General features: G+C 32.7%; 1 protein-coding gene across 14 annotated transcripts; it reads left to right on the top strand.

Annotated features, from left to right (window-relative positions):
• On the top strand, nucleotides 1–22,795 carry LOC725485 (regulator of G-protein signaling 11). Of its 14 annotated transcripts, none has more exons than XM_026442447.1 (17): nucleotides 1–140; nucleotides 2,916–3,133; nucleotides 4,827–4,923; nucleotides 5,011–5,061; nucleotides 8,616–8,722; nucleotides 10,107–10,223; nucleotides 10,313–10,384; nucleotides 10,944–11,138; nucleotides 11,963–12,138; nucleotides 12,290–12,363; nucleotides 12,767–12,896; nucleotides 12,994–13,215; nucleotides 13,289–13,558; nucleotides 14,069–14,125; nucleotides 15,454–15,797; nucleotides 15,959–16,592; nucleotides 16,810–22,795. In XM_026442447.1, exons 2-17 carry the CDS (start codon nucleotides 3,065–3,067, stop codon nucleotides 16,868–16,870), a joined length of 2,676 nt encoding a protein of 891 aa, XP_026298232.1. In that variant the 5' UTR covers nucleotides 1–140; nucleotides 2,916–3,064; the 3' UTR covers nucleotides 16,871–22,795. The 14 variants fall into 14 exon arrangements, with proteins under 14 accessions (XP_026298232.1, XP_026298230.1, XP_026298231.1 ...); XM_026442445.1 differs by having other exon boundaries at nucleotides 10,938–11,138; XM_026442446.1 differs by having other exon boundaries at nucleotides 8,613–8,722.
• The last annotated feature ends 285 nt before the right edge of the window (nucleotides 22,796–23,080 follow it).

Here is a 23,080-nt window from a genome sequence, read left to right as displayed (position 1 = left end):
GCTGTTTCGACGGCATATAGTGCGGACGGTGGCTTTAGACTCGAAGCTGCGGAAGAAAGGCCGCGAGCTCGATCGTGTTCCAATGGCCTGATACACATTACCAGACGCGTATATGAAGCTACACTGCCCTGAATCATCGAGTGAGTAATAATTATCACATTATGATTGGATTTCCGATTGGATCGTTGTACAATTTACAAATGCGATCATCGACCAAACTTAATCCAAGAGAATCTTTTGTTATTTTGTTTTCGCCTGTTTATTCTTTCATCTTTTACTCATTTTATTGCACGCGAATGTTATCCGCTATATTAAATTATCCGTTTATTACTGGTGACAAAATTCCTTGAATTTTCACGCGTATATCACGCGTTCTATGTCAAGGACATATATCATCGTCTCTTTCAACAACTCTTTTTCTCATACTTATCAAGAAATATTATCGATGTAATAGATATTTGTATATATACTTTTAACGTTTATTTCTCTTTTTCTAATATCTTTTGTTCTACGATAAAATCGATCGACTAGTTTAACATTGACTAATCAATGAAATTATGAAATCGAATAAACGATAAATTAATAGAAAAGTGATTTTCAAAAAGTGACAGATCTGTATCGGATATCAGATAAATATATCGTGCGATAAACTTTTCTCCTGTTAGTTTTTCTTTCGTGAGAAAAAGTGAAAAATGAATATCGTACGAAGAAGCTGCAATAAATATCGACCACGTATTCCAACGATGAACGAAAGCTTAAAGAAAGTGAACCGGGTCACGACGCAGTTTCTCGACGCGCATTTCCAAAATAGATAAAACATGGGAAAACGTGTTAACTAAATGTGTTAATTGAAAACTGTTAACAGCAAAAATTAAATTGTTATTAAATTTGTATTAATCTTTCTTTTGAATGTATATAATATATACATATATATACATATATATATATTTATATATATTACATACATATGTATAGTTATTTCAAAATCTTGATGCCGTTATAAATTTATACTCGAGGTTTCTCGTAAATATGATTTTAAGATTGAATACAATTTCGCTTTCAGTGGAATCATTGTTGGCGTGTATGTATTTATAGTATCGCCATTGCTATAGTAACGATGAAAATGAAACGATACCAATATATAAATCTTTTAATTATCGCGTTTTATTAGCGCGTATTATTTATAAAATTTTATCAAATAATATAATAAAATGCACACGAAGAGATATTGATTTCATATAATTAAAATATTATTATTAGTTTATATTATTAATTTGTATGACAAAGTTAGTTGTATTTGTATCGTTAATTTGATTTTATATTTGCACTTTAGTTTATTTAAATCTTTGTATTTAAAATACGACGATATATCCACGGATTTTTTATATACATAAATGTATAACAAAAAATAAGGCAAAAACTTTACATTTATTTTTATAATATTTATATAATAAATATTTATCAATTTACCAATTGATTTTACATTTTTTATTTTATAGTCATAACGTGATAGCGAGGAAATAATAAAAAAAAAATAAATAAGTTAGAAACTGAATAAAAAATATTCAAATAGCGAAATATTTATTATTATGATGAATTATACGCATAAAATTCATATAAAGATACTTTTTAAACAAAAAATACAAAAAACACGAATATTTTTGAATAAATCGATCATATAATGCGTGTAATTTATGAAATGGAAATTGCTTAATTTATCGGATAATCACAGTGATCGCAATGATATCCGATTATACAACTATATAAGAAAATTGAAATTTATTATGGAAAGTACGAATAAAATGTTGTCGAAACATTAAAGATAATTTAATATTAAGTAAATAAATTATATTTTCGCATATATTTTTTCAATTACAATGCTAAGACAATTAAATAAAAAATTATATAAGAATATATATATATATATATATATATATATATATATATGTTGGGAAATTGTGTACATTCGGTACATTAAAATAAAAAAATTCATTCGAATAGTTCAGATTATAAAAACATCTTTCTCGGTTATAAGACTCGAACATAGAATATACATATTTGTATCTACATAGAATAAAATATAAGAATAAAATAAAACTTGAAAATAGAATACAGAAACATTCTGTTACTTACGTAAAAATTTTGATTCTCAATCATTATAAATCATAATTTACATTCACGATATATTTTTATTCCATAGAACTAAATTCACACATATTTTATATTTTTAGAATCATTCTTTACTTATTATTACGATCACTAAACGTTCATTATATCTATCTATAGATATTATCGATACATATACACGTACATACACACAAAAATAGAGACTATCCATTGGATTTTTAAAAACGATCATCCTATGGAAATTTGCCGTACAACATATTACCAATTTGACGAAATTTTTTTAATCAAAAAATTTGAGTAAATAGTAAAAGTAATTTGAGTAGTTTGAGTAAATAGTAAAAATCGTACGTTATCGATGAATTAATTTATGCATATTAATTGGTCTTTTTTTCTAAAACTAGATTTATATTTATTATATTATACGTATTTTATATTATTATATATTCTCGTCTTGGTACATTGTCGTCAAATGATATATTATACGCTATAATGATCTATAATTTAATAATTTTATTTTATATTATTATGTATGAAAATGAGGAATATAAACCAACGATATATAAAAAAGACTCGAAATCGATTTTTTCGATGATAGAAATGTGTTTTTCGATACGATTCGAGAATGCACATTTAAAGACGACGATACATAATAAGATTTAGATAGAATCGGCTTTAAATTTATAATATCTATATCATATTCTATTGCTTCTATTATTTCTAGTTGTAATTTTAAACAAAATTATAGATAAAAACGAAAAGTGAAGATTAATTTATTATAAAAATTTCAGTGGGCGTGCGGGGGTGACTGGAGTGATGGGATGGGGCTAGAGCCCCATGGAGTTCGGGTAGACCCGTCTCCGGCCCAACTCCCCAGCCCCCTCCGCCATCGATATCGTCACAGCTCCTGCCAGCGTCGCAGAGGGCCGCCTCGATCGCGATGGAGGCCTCTAATAATCAACAACAGAAAAAGGAGCCAAGCGTTCACAGGCCTTGCGCCTTCGACAAGGTATATAAATTTCTTTTTTCATCCAATGTTACACGTGGAACGTAAATGATCTAAAAATTAATCGTTCCAACGTTGAATTGTTAATCTTATAATATTTATCGATAAGAATTAATCATTTCTTTATAGTTCAATTCCACGTGTTCGAGGCGTTTTATTTTTTATTATAACGCGGTTTATTTATTCGAAAAAAAAAAAGAAGAATTCAACGATCTGTATCGTATAATAATCATTGAATGTTATGATAATAAATTAATGAGATCGTAAGAAGTGAACGCGAATTATATTAGATCGGCTAAACTTTATGTTATTGTATTATGTATATACTCGTAGGTGGATCGTTCAATTTTTGATGGATCAAATGTAAATATCAAGTATGGAAAAAAATTTCAATATTTAGAAAAATTTGTTCAGTCAAAGATGTACAAGCGTCGTTGTAATGAAAAAAGTGAAAAGAAAGAGAGAGAAAAAGAAAATATTTCGTTCCCTGGAATCGTTAGTGGAATTATTTTATGACATGTAAGAATTAATACGATGTAATTTAATAAAATTACACGTGTATTTTAATGGGAAACAATTTTATCGAAATCGAGAATAACATCGTATATTTATTGTTATTACGATCAAAAAAATCAAATCAATTTAACGAGATGAAAAAATGTTCTATTTCACGAATCAAATCGTGAAAATCCATATATCCTTTTTTAAATGACAAGAAAAGAGATATATTTAAAATATTTGCGAAGAATAGAATGATAGTTGAATAATCGCGAGAGAATTTTGTATAAATTTGATAATTAAATTCCTTTATTATTGGAAGAAATAAATATAAAAAAAATACTTCGAGATATATATATATATATATATATCTCTTTGCGAGTCAAGTGGCAATCAATCTCGAATTTTTCGCCGATATGTATGGATCTTGACTTGATAGATAGTACATAGGTAGCTTCCTTTTCAAGATGTAGCGAGCGTATATCAAGCTCGAGTCGATTGGCATCGATAAAGTCGTATGTAGTTTTGATGTCCTAGATTGTTCCATGTTGGAGGAGCGCGTGCGTACTGTAAGAAATCTTCGTGATCGGCGTAATGAATTCGGCATAATGATTGTTGCTAGATTCGTCGATACATATTTTATTTTACAATGATCTTAGGAGAGAGAGATTACGAAATTCGTCCACTTTCCATCCATAATGATCGTTGTTGATTTCATTTCGACATCGATCGTATTTTTGCCGATCTCCCTTTCTTCTTTGCTCTTTCTTTCCTAATTGATTTTTTTTTTTTTTATTTAATGTTACGAGAATCGCGCCCGGCAAGGGGAGGGCTCCTATGTTATATAGTTGAACAAGACGTAGAAAAGGCTGCATCGAGTAATCTTTTTTCAAATTTCGATACTCGACGATGAACGCTGAGCAAGGATTCGTATCAGATTCATGAAGAATTAGAATTTTGCAGTATTTCTTCGATGTAATTCAAAAATTTCTATTTTTTGCGATGGGGCAAGTATCGATGATTCGAGTGATTAGAAATAGCTTGAATGAAATGTATCGTATGCGTGTTTTATCAGCTTGTAAAGAAAAGGAAGAAGAAGAAAAGAGAGAAAGAATGGAAAAGATTTTTTTGGTAAAATTAAAAAGAAATGAATAATCGAAGCGTACAATGATCGATCGATCGACTATGTTTATTACAGATGGAGGGGCTGGTGCGGGAGATGCAAGACCCTGAGAACGGGGTACCCGTGCGCAGCCAAAAACAATTTCTCACCTCAATTCCTTCGGCTTTCATGGGTGAGTGCCATCGGTACCTGCGTTGTGGAGTAAGCGTAAGCGGCCATCACGGCCAGGACACTACAGTAGGCTGCCTGCGTGTTGCAGGTTACGATCTCATCGAGTGGCTGATGGAGCGGCTTTCCATCGAGGAATCAGGTATGAAATTCGTATATATACAGATATCTAAATAATATCGTATATGCCCGAGTTTCCGCAGTGCTTTGATGACCCACGCATCGTTTTTCGTCTCGCCGACCATCGATAATGGATCACGTGTTTCTTCTCTCATTGCATTTTTTTTTTTTCTTTTTTTTTTTCTTTCGTTTAACCATTGTGCCTGTGTTATGCTCGATCGAAAACTGTTAGTCGAATATTTGTTCGAATGATATTGGAACGTCTCTCACACGGATACTCGGTTTTCGCTCCTTTTTTTTTTTTTTTTTTTTTCCCTTCACTTTTCGTTTCTCTTTTTTCTCTATTTTATTTCCTTCGTCTCTGATTTCTTTCTTTTTCGTTTGCATCGCGCTAATTCAGCTTTTAATCACATACAAATTTGATATTCGAGTGCATCGTGTATAATATAGCTATCAACGCTTATTTATATTATTAATCGAATAATTTTACCGATTTTTCGATATACAATATCTCGAGCTATTTTCAACAAAACAGAAAAATTGAATAATAAATATTTCAACATTGTTGAGTTTGATTTTGACATTTTGCGATCGAAATCGTTCTTTTCGCTTCTTCATTTTTTTTCTCCTTTCTTTCTTTTTTTTTTTTTTGTTCTTTTCATTCTTGTAACATCGAATCTCGAAGAAACATTTTTTTTTTACACTCGATAATTTTTATATTCAAATGTTTGTAATTTTTTTATTTACTTTTAACTTTGTGTCATTATTCGCTATTGTCTTACGCTTAATACGTATCCACGTTATATTCGAAATTAAATATTTTTGCTTCGATCGATTTTTTTATTTTTATCATGATAAAGGAGCATAATTATTCGTTATATTTAAAAGAATTTATTTTCGTAAAATTCCAAAGTGTTGGATGTTTAATCGTCGGAAGAAATATAAAAAAGGAAGAGACAGAATGCAAAAAATTAGTTTCATTACCTATATCTGTAAATTTTTTACTTATGTACACTATTTACCTACGTGTAATGCAATCGTCGTGAGTACAGATATATGGATGCGATAATGCTCGAGTAAAATCTTTTGAAAATACAAATATACACAGGTAATACGTATGCATTTCGCGTTTCATCGAAAATGTCGTGTTAACCGTTTAGTCGATGTATCCTACGATATATATGCATTTCCCTTTTTGAAGCATGCGACGAGATAAAGTCTCGATTTTATATCTCCAAGTAGAAATTTAATCGTAATGATATTGCGGTATGTACATATGTATATAATACTATATAATGTATATAATATTATATATATATTATATTTTAATATTTAATCGGTGTAAAATTCTAGATAAACTTGTAGAAAAGTAGCCTCGTTATCGATTTTTAACGATTTTATCGAATCGAATCAAAAGGGTATCACGTTTCGAGCAATTTTTTTTTTAAGGCATAATCGGTGGAGTCGGATTTCGAGAAATATAATTATCGACGATAATTTTCGGGGATCATCGATCGTCGGATCAAATAGATCCGAATGATTCTTATCCTTGATTTACAATTTATATAAATTGTTGAAACAGTTGAACGTAACTTACATTTATGTTATACCTATTTTATATATCGTTTGGATTGACTTTCTTTGTCTTTCATCTTTCTATCGATATATTACCAACATTGTTGAATAACGAGGCACGACGTCTTTTAATTGATAAATGTAATTTATGTTCCCCAAACTGTTCGAAAAATAAATTTGATTTTAAATATTTTAAATATTTTAAATATAATTATAATTAATTTGCTTTATTTCGAGGAGGAAGTAGTTTTATAAATATAAAATGGATGGTATATAAAAATTTAAATTCGTTCGAGCACACGTGAAAAACAATTTATATTATAGAAACGGAGATGCGATATTTTCTAAATGTGTAACAATTTGGAAGATAATTGCATTTATATAGATAAAAACGAGTGATGTCGAAAGTGTGTAATGAACGCGTGATCTGACTCGTCTATTGCAAATATACTACACGTAAAAGTTTTTATTGCATAGTTTATTTTTTTATTATTATTATTTTTTTTCTTTTAGAGATCTGATAATCGAGCCGATATTGAGCCGATATAATATTAAAGCACATAAGGCATAAAAACTGTGTTGTTTTTTTGTGAAATATCTTCCCATCCGTAAGATAAGAGCTTTGTTCTTTACGCTATATATATATATATATATATACATATGTATATAATACTGTATAATGTATATATATATGCTCGTATGTAGTAGTTGAATGCCTGTCCGCTTCCAATCGTTTAGCTTTGTATTCGAATTCGTTGACAAGCTACATCATTGTCGCGACCGATTGTTTCGCCATTCACGATAATTTTTTTGTCGCTTTTCTCAGCAAAATTTATTTTCACTCGAAAATCGCTTCAAATTTATTCTTCAGGCTTCTTTCGATGTTTCTTTAGCTTTCTGTATGTAGTTAAGTTGATTTTGTAGAACGCTTGAAATCAAAAGCAAAAATTTCGCTTCTTTCTTTCACTGTTAAATTATATTGTACGTATATATATATATATATATATATATATTTATGTATATGTGCGAGCGTGTGTGTGCGTGTGAATGTACGTATCGACTTCTATTCGAACAATCGACGATCAAACAAGAGACAAGAACGCTTTGGATTCTCGTATTGATTTCTTACTTATATTTCGTTCTTCTTTTCTTATTATTATTATAACAGATATTATTATTACTCGCGTAAAATATATTTCGAAATATTTCAACATTTTTTTCGTAAGAAAAAGAGAAGAGAAAAATAAATATCATCATTCATCGTTAAACATCGTACTTACTTAATTAAGTATGAGAAATTAATATGATCTTGCCGTAAATTATATTTGTATAAATTTATATATATATATACGTATCGCGACGATTTGGACGAACTCGTGCAAAGATATCGTCGTTCTTTTATTTTCTTTCTATTCTTCTGTATCTCGTTTTTCATTCCAACGAAATATCCATTATCTTTGATTAGTTTAATTTTATTCACGTATTATTATCGTGAATGCGATTACATTCTCGTTCTCGTTTCTCACTTTGATTTTATCGAATAGAGAGAATTACACGCGATAGAATGAAATCAAATACGAGATAAGAAAAAACAAGTTGGAACGTTTGTAAAGTTGCGTGTAAAATCCTTCGCTTCGACTCGTAGTATGTAGTATGCAGTATGCTTGCGAGTTACGATAGATATCGTTGAAGAGAGCAACGGTAGTTGTTAACTTTTTTTTTTAGTAAAAGACAGAAGAAGAAATTATTTTTTTTCAGTGATGTGGCTTTCTTACTTTGATTAAACAGCATGCGCCGTTTTCTAAATATTCGCTCCGAATTTTCGAATCAATAGCTGGCCGTTAATTGCTATTCACCACGTACGCGACGTGCGCGCGATGTGACAAAGACTAGATAAGTTGCACGTGATTATATAGGTATTATATAGGTATCACTTAATTGCCTTCCGCATAATCGAACGATTCTCTCAGGTATGAAAGTGAATTGTTATGTTGACAGTAGAGGCGGTCCATATTGCCAATCAACTCTGCCAGTATGGCTACTTCTTCCCGGTGAATGACTCCAAGACACTCACCGTAAGGGATGATAGTTCTCTGTATAGATTTCAGGTACCGTACTTGTCCTTATTACGCTTGACAATCGAATCGAAATTCGAAACTGGCATCTATTACCACCATCATCTATATTATACATATATTATGTATATATGTATGTTATTTTGTCAAATGTTATTACGAAGAAAAGTACGAAAAAAGTTTTCCAATCTGATCGAAAACTCATTCCGAATCCGATTTATACGTGTAATATAATTAGGATAATGTTTTCGCGTATGATATATCGCTGCATCGAAAATATTTCGTGTAAATTCTTTTTCAAATTTTTCAACGCTCGATCGATTTTTTCCGATCGATATTCGAAATATTATAAATATTAGACATTCGGAAAAATTTTTTATCGTTTTTTTAATCGAAAAATTAATACAAATATCGGTAAGAACTTTCTATATATGTATATATATATATGATATTTATATACACATATATATATACATACGTGATTTTATCGCGTTTCGTAGCACGCGTTAACAAACCGTATATTCCGAAAATTGGATTGTAGCGTTCGAATAGATAATCTTGAACCATCGCGAACACTACATTTCGTTTGCTTAAACAATTATTGTTTCAATTTCTATCTATCTATCTATTTATCTACTTATTTACCTACTTATCTATCTACCTATCTATCTATCTATATTTATCTATCTATCTATATCTATTTATCTATCTATCTATCTATCTATCTGTCGATCTATTTATTTATTTATCCATCCATCCATCCATCCATCCATCTATCCATCCATCCATCCATCCACTTATCTATTGGATAATTATTTTCGTAATCGGATTAAGAAAAATAAACGTTAAGATTCGTTACGCATCATGAATCTGTTGTGAATCGGTTGTAAGATCGGATAAACGCATAAGCGACGCGAGGAACGAGCGAATGTATAAAATATAAATGAATTTTACGCAGACACTAAGATATTGATAAAACAAGTCTTTTCACGTTTTTATTTATTTTGAAAATTTTAAGATTAATTTTCTTTCCTTTTTTCCCCCTTAATTACGATAATCTTTTCGATATATTCATTTCGTTGGCCTCCGCGATTAAAATTGTCGATGGAATTTCGACGTTTTTGCCTCTTGGTTTTTCATCTGTTATTACCACTGGTCACTGGTCAACGATGCGTAACGAACCCAAATGTTGTCCGTTACTACGTATCGTACAATGCTCGAATTTCAAATCGTCGAACGTTATCAATTGAACGTTATTAATATCAGTACTAATGGAAATATCTTGGTTAACGTTAAAAAATTAATAGTTATAAATAGTCTATATCTACCTTAGGTGTTGAACAATGTTGAAATACGTTTCGTATATAATTATTTTCCAAATTATTAATATATCATATTTTTTTTATTTAACGAACAGACACCATGTTATTGGCCATGGCAACATAAAATCCCTGATAACATGGAATATGCTATTTATCTGGCTAAGAGAACTTTAAGAAACAAGCAACGACATGCTCTTGAAGATTACGAAATTGTATGTAAATTTTCACGATTTTACTCTAATGGATAATCGATCGAACGTATTTTATATAGCTCCGGCAAATATTTGATTTATTCTCATAGGAAGCTTTAAACAGTCTACGTAGGAACTTGCAGAACAAGTGGGATATGATACAACTTCAAGCTGAAGAACAGGTGAATGATCGATCAGTTTTGAGAGAAATTTATGTAATACGCGTTTCATAGCGATCCATTAATTCCTAGATGATCGAAATCGCATCGCGTCGAAACATTAATGGCAAAATATTTCGATTTTTTTTCCTTTGAAAAGTTTCAAAATTTATCCATTCGTCGACCCGCGAATTTAATCAATCTCATAATCACGTACGAAATGTAGAATTGTCATCTCCTGTAGAGATAAAATTGCATCGTAATCGAAAACAATTGCGAAAGCACTCCCTCTTCCCTCTCATCTGTTGTGAGATATATCGTGATCGATGGTATCGTTGATCGATTAAAAAAAAAAAAAAATATTGGGATGGATCAGCTGTATGTTGAGATTTAACATAAAAATAATAACGCAAAAATAAGGTAAAAAGAAAAATATTTATTTAGAAATACAAATATATGTATACGCGGATGGAAAAAGAGAAATGGTCGTCTAGGAGTTAGGAGTTTTCCTTTTACGAGTAATTGAAACGTTACATATTTGAACATGTGACTCCTTGAAATGTTGTCAATTTTGTGGGTTCAGGTACGCTTATCGAAGGAGCGAAAAAAAGGGGATAAAATAGTAAGCGATTCTCAAGAGCGAGCATTTTGGAGAGTTTACAGGCCACCACCTGGTTGTCTAAGTAGCCTCGAAGTAACACCCGTACCTACGCGTTTTCATCCCGGACTTTCACGTCCTCCATCGCGTAAACGCACTATAACCGATCTGCAACGCGAGGTAAACAAACTTTTTTTTCTTTCGACTCTTGTCCTTCGTTTTATTTCGCGCATCTCTAGTCGATCCAGTTTTTTTCTTTAACTATTTTTTTTTTTTTAATATTTCATTTCGAATTCTATATACATACATATATATATATATATATACGTACACATGTTTTATTGAAAATATTTTACATTTTATTAAAAATCGAATCGGTGGAAGCGATGTAACAATAGTTGTAAATTGAAACGTTAAACGATTCGTGCGCATGAATTGGATCCAGTTGCATTTAGAATTGCGAACAAAATTTTTTATCATCGATTATATATATATACGTATATCTATGCGTGTGTGTATATATATATTATATATATATTTAAAAGAAAGAACATATATACAATATAGTTCTAAAGCTCTCGAGCTTCTTATCCTAAAATGTTTCGAACGTGTTGAAATTTTCCGATTTTTCGCTTTTACCGACGTTACGTATATATACATATACGTGTATTTTTAAAACAATAAAGAGACGCGGTTTAATTCGTTATATATTGCTTGATCGTCCAGTGAAGCGAGAGATATCACGCCCAAATCGTAGATGATACATTTTTTCAAACTCTCGATTCTTCTTTTCGATCCTTCGTCGTTTTTTCGATCGTAATGATGATCGTAAAGATGAATCGAGTTTTGCTTGTATGCAATTTTTTCGGCCAAGTTTTTACGAACGAATAACGAAACATCGTACAGCGTAGTTATATAGATTATTATGCTCGAATATATGCATATATACATTGTTGTAGCAATATATTTTAACAACATTACGACTTTTTTTCAAATATTATCAGGTGGCCCTTTTGAAGAACAGCTTAACGCGTACAAGAATAAAAGTTTCTGCTGCTATCGAAAATTTCAACTCATACTACGAAACATACGTGGATTACGATCCAATGTTTGTACAGCCACAACCTTCCAATCCATGGATTACCGACGATCAAACATTTTGGCAGCTAAACAGTCCTCTGTTAGTATCTCGACTTTTAACGTAACTTTTAACGTAAATTCTTCACGAAAATATGCATGTATATGTATATGTATATATATATATCCGATACTAATAAGGAAATATTATAATGAAAAATTTCTTCAATTTCATACAATTACCAATTGCACAGAGTGGAAATTCCTACGGAAAAACGTGTTAAGCGGTGGGCATTATCCATGGAGGAGTTAATGTCCGATCCTACTGGTAAGTTTGTTTTTATTTCAAAGTTATATCATACGTACATACGATAAAATTCTTATCGTTATTTCTTTCACTATGTGTATCTATTGTATCTTAGATAGCCATTATTTATATCCTTTTATACGTTGGTTTATTTTTTCTTTTTTTTTCTTATTAAAATTCATTTCCCATTTTAGATTATTTTATCCCTTTTTTATTTTTACTTTTTTTTTTTTCCCCTATAAAGAGTATTTTAATCTTAATTAATTAACGAGTGAAAGCGAAAGGAAATTGATAGAGAAACAAGGAAAATAGAAAATGAAAATTGAAAAAAGAGAGAGGGAAAAATTGATATTATAATAAATTTTATTTTATTACACGCGGTATTTCATTTCATCTCGTCTCGTCTCGTTTCGTTTCGTTTCAGGTTTGCAAGAATTTACGCAGTATTTGAGAAAAGAATACAGTCATGAAAATATACGATTTTGGTTAGCGGTTAAAGATTTGAGGCATAGTTTTCAAGCAAAAATACCCGACAAAGTTAACGAAATCTTCAGGTATGCCATTGTTTCTCATTGATCCGTGAATCGATTATATACGCGCATTATATTAACGTCGCATATATAACCGATGAAATTTTTTTTCTTTTTCCAGAGAATTCTTAGCACCCGGAGCACCTTGCGAGATAAATATAGATGGGAAGACGATGGAAAAGGTTCATCAAGAGATGAAAAATCCAAATCGATTCACGTTCGATTCCGCCGCTGAACACGTGTACACGTTGCTTTTGAAAAAGGATTGTTATCCTAGATTTATTCGTTCCGATCAGTATCGAAATTTATTAGCCTCTGGTGTGCAACCTTCGCAAAAAAAATGGTACGTTCCCAACAGCTTTATCGCTAAATACCTGTCTTAAATTATTGTATACAATACGTATAATTATATACAGGTTTTTTTTCGGGGGACAAGCGAAAAAGAAAGTTTCTTCGACTTCGACTTCGATTTCGGCCCCAACTCCGACAACGAGCACGTTGCAACATCATGCTGTAACCGCCGGCGGGGGAGGAGGGAGTGGAGGTGGTAGTAAACGAAGGGGAAGCGATCGAAGCCTTTCCGGATCTGCTCACGAGTTAGCCATTTGTGGTATTCGAGATACAAGTTCGATGCCTAGAGTACCGCATTCTCACAGTCAGTCGAATCTCACCGATATTCCATATAGGTAAACGATCGCTTTGATACAAATTGTCAATGACGAGCAATCGAGATTGTTTGATGAAATTTTTATCGTCGAATCGTAGAATTTTTATCTTTTATTTTATTTTTTTTTTCTAACAATAAACAACACGTATAATCGTTATAAGTTTAAAGAAAGAAGAAGAAAGGAAATATTGGAAAGTGAAAATGAAAAACAACGAACATTTAATAATTTAAAATACGTAGGCTTATTGATGAACGAAACGTTTTCTTTTTTTTTTTTTTTTTTTTTTTAAAGGAAATGGATTTTCTATACGTTGTAAATGTACAACACAAATATGATATTTTTATTTCATTTTTGAAGCTATTTGTCTCGATACATTTTAATCGAAAAATTAAAAGAATTGTTTCCGTAGAAGGTACAATATTGTCAACGATACGAATATAACGAATTCGTATTTATACGTTGCGAGATAAAAGAGTGAAAGAAAAGAAAAAAAAAAAAAGAAAAAAGATATCAGTACGGTATTTTCAGGGGAGATCTGGCTCGACTCGTAAAGATTCCAACAAGGCCTATCCCGCATAACGTTCAGTAAGTCGTCGAAATAACCTCCTGATAATTTCCTTGCATAAGTATGCGAATACGAATCTCTCACGAATTCGTTTCAGTTTTTAACAAATCCTGTATTATCATTCGATGTATCTCTTTCCAAAATATGTCGAGCACTGTTGTGAGAAACGTTTTATGTATGCAAAAATTCTCTCGATGTTGTTTTATAATTAATTATTCTCGATGTATGTACAAAGCGTATGTACGAACATATAATGTTTATATCTATCTTATTCCTAAAATTTCTTCTCTATTTATCGAGCATTTCAATTACCTGGATCTCGAGATATCACGTCTTTTGTATATATCGTTCTAACTAGTCTTTCTCTCTTCTACTTTTTTCGCTTTATCGTTATTGCGACACCATCACGTTATTCACCTATTTACACACGTATATATCCATTTCCCAATTTGATTTATCGTATATATTGAATATGTATATATATATATATATATATATGCTTTCCATTATCGATGCACCAAACATGATCGAATTTTTTTTAAGCAGTTACGAGATATTTCGTATTTGATTTCAATCTTATTTCTGATATATCTTAATATATCTTAATTTCATATTCGGCATCAGATTATATTGGTATATATATATATGCATCGTAATATTTCGAAATATTTCGTACGATTGGTATCACCGTACGATCGTTTCGTTATTATCGAGATATTTGTCGAAAATTTGTCACTTTTTATGCAATTTGGATCCAAACGATCGATCGACTTTTCGATTCATATGTGTGTAAATGTATATATATGTATGTATGTGTAAGGCAATAGCTTGGATTCTTAATGTTTCAATTTAATCTCTTCGCGATATAATAATTCTCGATCAATTATATTATTATATTATTTTAAATCCATCTTAAGCGGATCGAGCTTCATTTTTTTTCTCAAATTACGATTATTAATTATTTTCGCTTCTCTCGTTATCGGCTTATTAATAACGAGAAAAAAAAAAAGAAAAAACGAGTATTTCTTTGTTCGTTTGAAACGATATAAAAAAAAAAATAAAGAAATAAAATGGATAATGCGTAAAAATTGAAAATTTGTAAAAAATTATGGAAAAAAATGCCATCGAATCAAGAGAATATTTTCCGATCCGACGTTTTCTGGCACGTTTCACACGTTTTTTTTTTGAACACGTTGAAAAGTAGGATTATTTGTGCATGATCTATCGAAAAAAAAACGCGGCGTATGAAAGACGATTTGAGAATACGAGAAGAGGAGAGTTTGGCGGACTGGAACGAGGAGAGTGTAAATGTAAAAATTAAATCGTATAATAAAGTTGGTGTTGTCAGGGATGCTGGCGCATCGGAAACATCGACGGCTCGCCCTATGGACGACGTTTGCCCGTGGGACGTGGCTCCGGGGCCGAGTGTAGAGCACGATATAGATGCGGGCGCGCAGCTACGCCATCCAATATCATCTGGAGTGACGTCGTCGGTTGAAAGCCAAGCGGAAGAAGGAAACAATAACTTGATTAGCCAGTCGCATTCCATCGAAGTTGCGGCACGCCCGTCTCGCAAAAATTCATCGCAATTCGACTCCTGTAGTTCCTCATCGGACGTGAGCTTGGCCGTCACGGAAGCGGTATCGGAACATCTTCGAAAGTCTTGCAGTTTGCAGCAAAGCAGCAGCACAGGTAAATTTTTCTTCGCTTATCGAATGGAATATATTTAGATTATCCATCGTTCTTCGATTTAAATATAATATGATAAATTAATGGAAAGATCGGTGATGAAAAAAGTTAGATAGTTGGTTATATGAGGAAGAGAGAACAATTCTGGTTGTTGGACGATACAGGTGGGACGAGTACCTCGGAACGAATCGGTATGACGACGCGGAATTATTCGATCGGCTCGGTCGGCGGAAGGGCGAAACTTGGAGAGATCGGGCGACCGTCGGCTTCGTCCTTCAATTATCCGTCGCCGCAGCATTCGTTCGAATACTCGCACGTGGTGACGGAGATCCGATCCGAGGGGAAGGAGATCGCCGAGGTGGTCGAGACCGAGACGAGGTCAAAGGTCACGTTGGTGGAGAAGGAACACGCGAAGAAAACATTGAGCAAGGCCCCCCTGATAAGCATTAGCGCGATCGTGGGCGATCTGGCGAGCGATAGCTTCGCGGTTCAAGCGGAGGAAAGGAAGGAGGACGATTGCGGCAAAGGTGTGGCGGCGGTTAAGGAAGGGGAGGTGGAAATTGAGAAAAGGAAAGGGGAGGTGGAGGGTGATAAAGGCGACGCGATGGTCGCGGAAGAAAATTTGGCGATTTCGACTCGAGTGGAAACGGAGACGGAGGAATCGCTGGAGGAGGCGCAAGTCGTTCCTGTTTGGGAGCCGGACACCCGACAGGACGACCAAATAGCACCCGTTACCCAACCAGCTCCTCAACAAAAGCGTGACAATAACGTTAACGAAGTGTGCCCGTGGGAAGACGAGTAAGTATACAAATATATCAGCGTCATTTTTTTCCAAAAAGAATTATCTTCGGCAACTTTCTTCGTTCCGTTTTCGAGTTTCGAGAATTACGAAACGGGGATAATTTATTCGATTAAAATATAAATTCGGATTTTCGACGATCTTCCTCCAAAAGACGAAAGACTTTCTCTCGTTTCCTCGACGATCGAATTAACGGGGTTTAACGATTTGTTTCAGGGAAAACTGTAGAGTGGATGCACCCTATGTGAAAACCTACGCGACTTTAGGTTATTTGTAACTTTAGATATCGGTACTAAACATACATTTCACGTATAAACATTTGCAATTTCAATTCCCATTTTACTTCACTTTTGCCAAGTCCGAGTGCCCGACCTATTTCAAATACATATTGATCATCGTTTCTCGTTATATTTCTCATTTCATTCCGAAAGATGGATCGATTCGTTGAAACGAAATTTATTTCGCTTATCACTTATTTCGTACCGTTGTAACAGACAGATATTTATGGACGGATAATTGTCGAGATACGAAATGATTCGAAGTGGAGAGAAATGAAATAAAGATTTGCTCCAGCACAGGTGTAAACAGATGTAAACGAACTAGCAAGCAAGCAAGCAAGTAAGTAAGTAAATAAATAACTAAGTAAATAAATAAATAATTAAGCAAACAAATAAATAAATAAGTATTAAAAAGAATCTTATTTGTACAAAGTATAATAGATACTTTGTGGTGGTGACGCGGATTTAAAGTAAGATTTGCCTTGAATCTTTTGTGCGTATAAGAGGAATGTTATTTATTTTATTTATTTATTTATTCTTTCTCGATTTACGGTCGACAATTTAAACCGACCGTTTCGTTACGACGCGAATAAGAAAGTGAATAAGCAGGCCTGAATAAACGCAACAAACGTCTGCTTCGACGTTATATACAGATAATTAAACAAATTCGAAATCACAAAATTAAGCTTAGTTTGGCCGAACGATGAAGTATATAGTTATTTACTTTTCAAGATTTTCAAATCGATTTATTCGACGAAAACAAATTAAAGAGCGTCCTGCGAGTGCTAGTCAACCATGAGCCCATTGACTCCGCTTTCGTAGCTCGCAAATTTCTTCGACACGAGCAAAGAAGAACGATAAGATTCCACTTGTTAATTCGAATAAATCGTTTCGAAACGGAAAAAAAATTTCTCGGTATGGAAAACGGAACGATTGTATATTGTACGAATGAATCGTTCGAATTAGATGACGATTAAATTAAACGAGTGATTTAGATCACTCTGCTTCGCTTGATAAAATAACTTGAATGTCGCGATATTTGATTGTCGTTTAATCCAGGCGTCGATACAACAATGTTATAACAATGTCGAACGACAACGGCAACAACAACAACGAGCGTAAAAAACTTTTTAGCTCGCTTGCGTGCTACGAGGCCTGAATATCTATACTCTATAACGGCCTGCTGACGGTTATAAACGAGTATTACCAAATAAAAAAGACGAACCTATAAGATGAACCCTCCCTTTTAATCTCTTCGGTATTTACTTGTTAAAAACGTTACTCTACTCGCTGTTCCTATTATCGAGATCGAGATCGAGATCGAGTTCAATTTCAAGAAAGGAAAGAGAAAAAGGTACGAGAAATAATATAATAATAATAATAACGATTCGTTTGTTTACCACTTATTTAGAAGATATCGAATCTTGTTATACGTATATCGTAATATATAATACCTCGAGGTGTAGAGCGTGTTTATTGGGTTCTCGGTACTGTCACTGCCCCAGTACCAAGATCCCTAACGATCTAAACAAATTTCAATTCTCAAGTTCTTAATCGATTAATTAAGAGAAATTTAAGGAAAAAACTACTACTCCACTACTTGTTCCGCTCGACGATGTAATTCAACTTATTCTCTCCCTTAGAGAGTTTATTCGATCGCTTGTTAAAAAAAAAAAAAAAGAAAAAAAAATGGTAGGAACGTGTCGTTGTATCGTAAGAAATTAGAAAGATAATCTTATTATAGAGCATTATACGTACATGGTAATCGTAATATTTTATCAAATGAAATCGTAATAAATAATTGGAATGGAAAAGGGAAAATCGATTATTGATCGTGAATTGTACACGTATAATAGTGTACAATACTTTTGTCTACGGCGACTGGACTCGATTGTTAAACGAAATTAACGAAACATCGTTATTATCGAAACTAAAATTTACGAACGACGGGGAAATGGATATTTTATAGCCTCGTTTCTTTTTCTGGAAATATTTCGACGAATATCTGTTTTTGTAACGATTTCGCGAGGAGAAGAAGAGGAAGAAGAAGAAGAAATTGATTTACGACAGAGATACATACGATATCTTTACGTTTCGTAATAGAAGGTAGAAAAAAAAGTTCGGGCACTCGAGGCTAGAGTTTAAGAAATCCTTAAGAGACGTATTCACGACGATATCGTGTATCGTCTTATTCAACAGCTCAATTTAACTATTGTAAAACATCCTTATGAAAAATAGATAGTCGGTTAATAAGATAAAAGTGAGATATCGCGATTCTTATGGGAACGAATATAATATATTATATACGAAATCATAATGAAATACGGCATAGGTATCGAGATGATTTTTTCCGTTAGTCTCAGCATTAGCAAATGTACGTAGTTTCGACTGTACGACTGACGATTAGTCTTATTTACGAAATACGATGACTCGTGAATACAAGACTATTCATCTACCTATATAATAATATATACATACATATATATATATAGTATATATATATGTATATAGTATATGCCACGTTGAAGAATAAAATTTCGTTCGATCAAGCATGCGACGAGAATAAATAGGTTGGTAATAAAATAAATTACGACAAACGAATCAAACAACTATTTTTGTTCTCTTTTTGCAGAAACGTTTTATATGTATTGTGCGTATAATGCCGTTCCGTCGTTATTATTACAATTTTTCAATCACCGATCGTGAATAATAGATTTTATTCGCTATCGTTTACTCGCTGACTCGCATCACCCTTGCATATAATACACATATAAGGGGCAATCGAGAGGATCGTTGTACGTCATGAATCTTTAAGCGTTATTCGATTTCACGTTCCGTTTGTGTATTTTTCGTGTTACGTAAATTGGTAAAACGAACGTTTCATCGACGACGAAAAGTGACGTGTAACGTATCTGTTGGCCATTGTTATCTTTTTTTTTTTTTTTTTTTCGTTCAACGCGGAGAATGCATCGCCAGAGGTCCGAGAGTAATCGATATCATTGTAGATAGAAACGGAGAGAGGAATGAACGACGTACAAATTACTCGACGATTCCTAATTATTTTTCCATATATCGTTCGATTCGTTTTCGAGAAAGAGAATTACCCGGTTCGTCGAATCGTATCGTTAATTTTTATTTTTATTTTAAGATTATAAATATTCTTCTTTTCTCCGATTTTTTATTATTATTATCGTTTCAAAAGGCGCTAATCGAATTCGTAATCCATCCACGAATAACACGAGAACAGATATTTGAAAATCGATCCGTTAAGACACGTAACGCGTATTCGAGATTTCGATGTGACTCGCGGTCGGTTATATTTTTATTTCAAAGCTAACGATAAATGTTAAATTACGCGTGTATTTTCGTATTTCTTTTGCAAATGGAATCGGTATCTTTCGTCGAGTTTTCGGATCCGAGTTAGAAGACGAGGGAGAGATAGGAGTAGGAACGGAATAACGGAATAGTGAAATAATTTTAAAAGATATTTTGATTCGCAATATTTGATCGAGGCGCGAGTGCTTGTCGTATTTTTAAGTCGATCTAAATCTATTTATATCTATTTCGCTAATCGCGTACTACATGAACGAAAACAATCGGAACGTATTCCCTTTTTATTTTTATTCTCCATTTCTAGATCTTTGCCAATAGTACAAATGTAACTTAAAGTATAGCGTAATTTACGGATAAGCCTGGCTCCGATACGATCTAGATATACAATCGTACACAACGCATCCATCCTATTTCCTTTTCTTTTCTTCTCTCCTTCTTAACTTTCCTTTACTCGCTTTTCCTTCGTTCTGTCGTTGTACAATAAATTAATATATCGTTGTACGACCGTTTTCTTAAATTTTGAAAAACGAGACGAGATATTTTACCGTTTCGATATTAATCGGATTAAGATTATTTCGGTTCGATTTCGATCGAGTGAAATTATGCGTGAGATGAAATCAATCATGTAATTTTTCGAGTTACCCGTCGCATTTCCCATCGCTATGCGATGTGGTACGAATAACTAGTCGGGAACGAGCCACGTTTATCGGGAAAAGACTGAAAACGTACCTGAAATTCACCCCTCCTTCGAAAACTCGTGTTGTAACAAATTCTACGACTAACGTTTTAGAATAACTAGTATTGTCTCATCGTTTCGATAAAAAGGGGGAAAAAAATGTAACTGATAAAAGAATATTACTTACATCTCGAGAAAGAACGAAGATAATTTTAAGCGTTACTACGGATGAGAAAAGGGGTGATCGATTCAAGATTTCAGCGATCCTTGACGTGTCCCGAGACGTTTTCATCTGTATTTTGTATTAGATCGATCTATCGCCAAGTCGTTTTAACGAGAGTATAATATATATATATACATATATATATTATTATGTGTATATATGTATATGTATATATAGTTAAAAAAAAAAAGTGTATATCTAGCGAATTATTGTTAGTAATCGAGAAAAAGATAGCGTAGAGGTTCTCGTCTCACCGACAACATCGTCTTATTCGAGAACATTGCTGCTTTTTTTTTTTTTTAATCGTCGAAAGAAGATAAGATCGTTCGATTTAATTGGGAGATAAATGTTTTTACACGGATCAATCAATGGGGGAGGGGGAAGAGTGAAACAAAAGACGAAAAATTATAAACGAGAAACGACGAGATCGAAAAGGATCGATGATACGAAAGGAAAAGTTGGTATTCGTTCGAAACGTGTCCTATGATCATCGCTTATTTGCGTTTTTTTTCTAATTCTTTATCTCTTTTTACCATAGATATTTGATAACGAATTAATAAAGCTGTATACTATCGCGTATATATACGCGAGGAAAAAGAAAGATATATCGTTTCTTAAATTGTTTTCTATAATGGGCACAAAGATTCGTACGAAGAAAGGCGACTAAGAGAAGAGGGGAGGGGGGTAGAGACTCGAAGATACGAAAGCAGTATATTTACGTACGAGGAATTGCAAAATTGAATCGATTAACTGCGTTTTAAGAGATTAAATCGAAGAGATGAATCGGACTATTTGAAAGGAAGAAAAGAAGGAAGGAAGGAAAAAAAAAAAGAAAAAAAAAAAAGAAAAAAAAATGTATAAAATAGAATCCAAATATATGGATCTCTTCGTTACATTCTAAATCAGTTATGAACGTTAAATAGATGCTTAAACGATATTAGAAATTGTAAAAAATTCGAATTGAAGGAAGAAGCAAAGTAATCATCTTTGTATTAGATAAGTTGTAATTGCGCTAATGACTCGCGATACGTCTATCGCAACTTATATATATATATATATATATTTTAAAAACTGTATTAAACGCGTTGAACGTCGTTTGTCGTTCACCGAATAAAAAAACTGATTATTTAATATACCACCACGTATATTGCAAATATATTGCAAAAGAATGAAACGGATAAAACCGTGTGTTACCACTTACCACATTTGGAAACGTGTTATAGAAATATAAATAAAAAAAAAAAAGGCTTTGGTGTATATAGTTTTGTAAAGTAATAAAAAAATGTATAGAGACGAAGTAATATAGTAGACGAAGGGAGAAAAGGCGTACCACCGGTGTTGAACCGACACAAATTCGTCGTTCGACAATTCGTTTGGTCAAGGCCGATATATTAACTATCGAAATTGAATCGAAGCGACGCGATGCGACGCGACGCGAAACAATGCGCTTGTATATCGAGGGAATTGTTGCATTGGACGTAATTTTACCATGCGTAATTGAATTGAACCGAATCGTTTCGTTAAATGTAGCTGCGTTTACGCGTATGTAGGTATGTATGTATGCGTACACATGCACACGCACACGTATACGTAAAAGCAGAAAGAATGTTAAATAAAATATGTGATACATGCGTATTATTTTAAGCTGTCGATAGAATGTCCCAATATTAAATATATTATAGCGAGATTAAATCGAGTGTTTTCTTTCCATTCTTCCTATATATACATATATATATCTTTTTCCTTACTTCTTTAATTCCATTCGATTATTAATGAAAAATGATACGTCACGGATCGATGTAAACGTAAAAAGAAAAGTACGCGCACGTGTTTTATTTTTTTGAAATATTATATTGTACATAAAATTTATTGTATTTATTAATTTTTTACCGTATTGCATGGTAGTATTATATCGAAATTGATGCATTTCAGAAAAAATTGGAAATCAATCGACGCTTAATATATCAACACGTACAA

The sequence above is a fragment of the Apis mellifera genome, linkage group LG8 (assembly GCF_003254395.2).
Source record: "Apis mellifera strain DH4 linkage group LG8, Amel_HAv3.1, whole genome shotgun sequence".
Taxonomy (NCBI): domain Eukaryota; kingdom Metazoa; phylum Arthropoda; class Insecta; order Hymenoptera; family Apidae; genus Apis; species Apis mellifera.
Note: the sequence above shows the minus strand (reverse complement) of the source record. Positions and strands in the feature narration are given on the sequence as shown.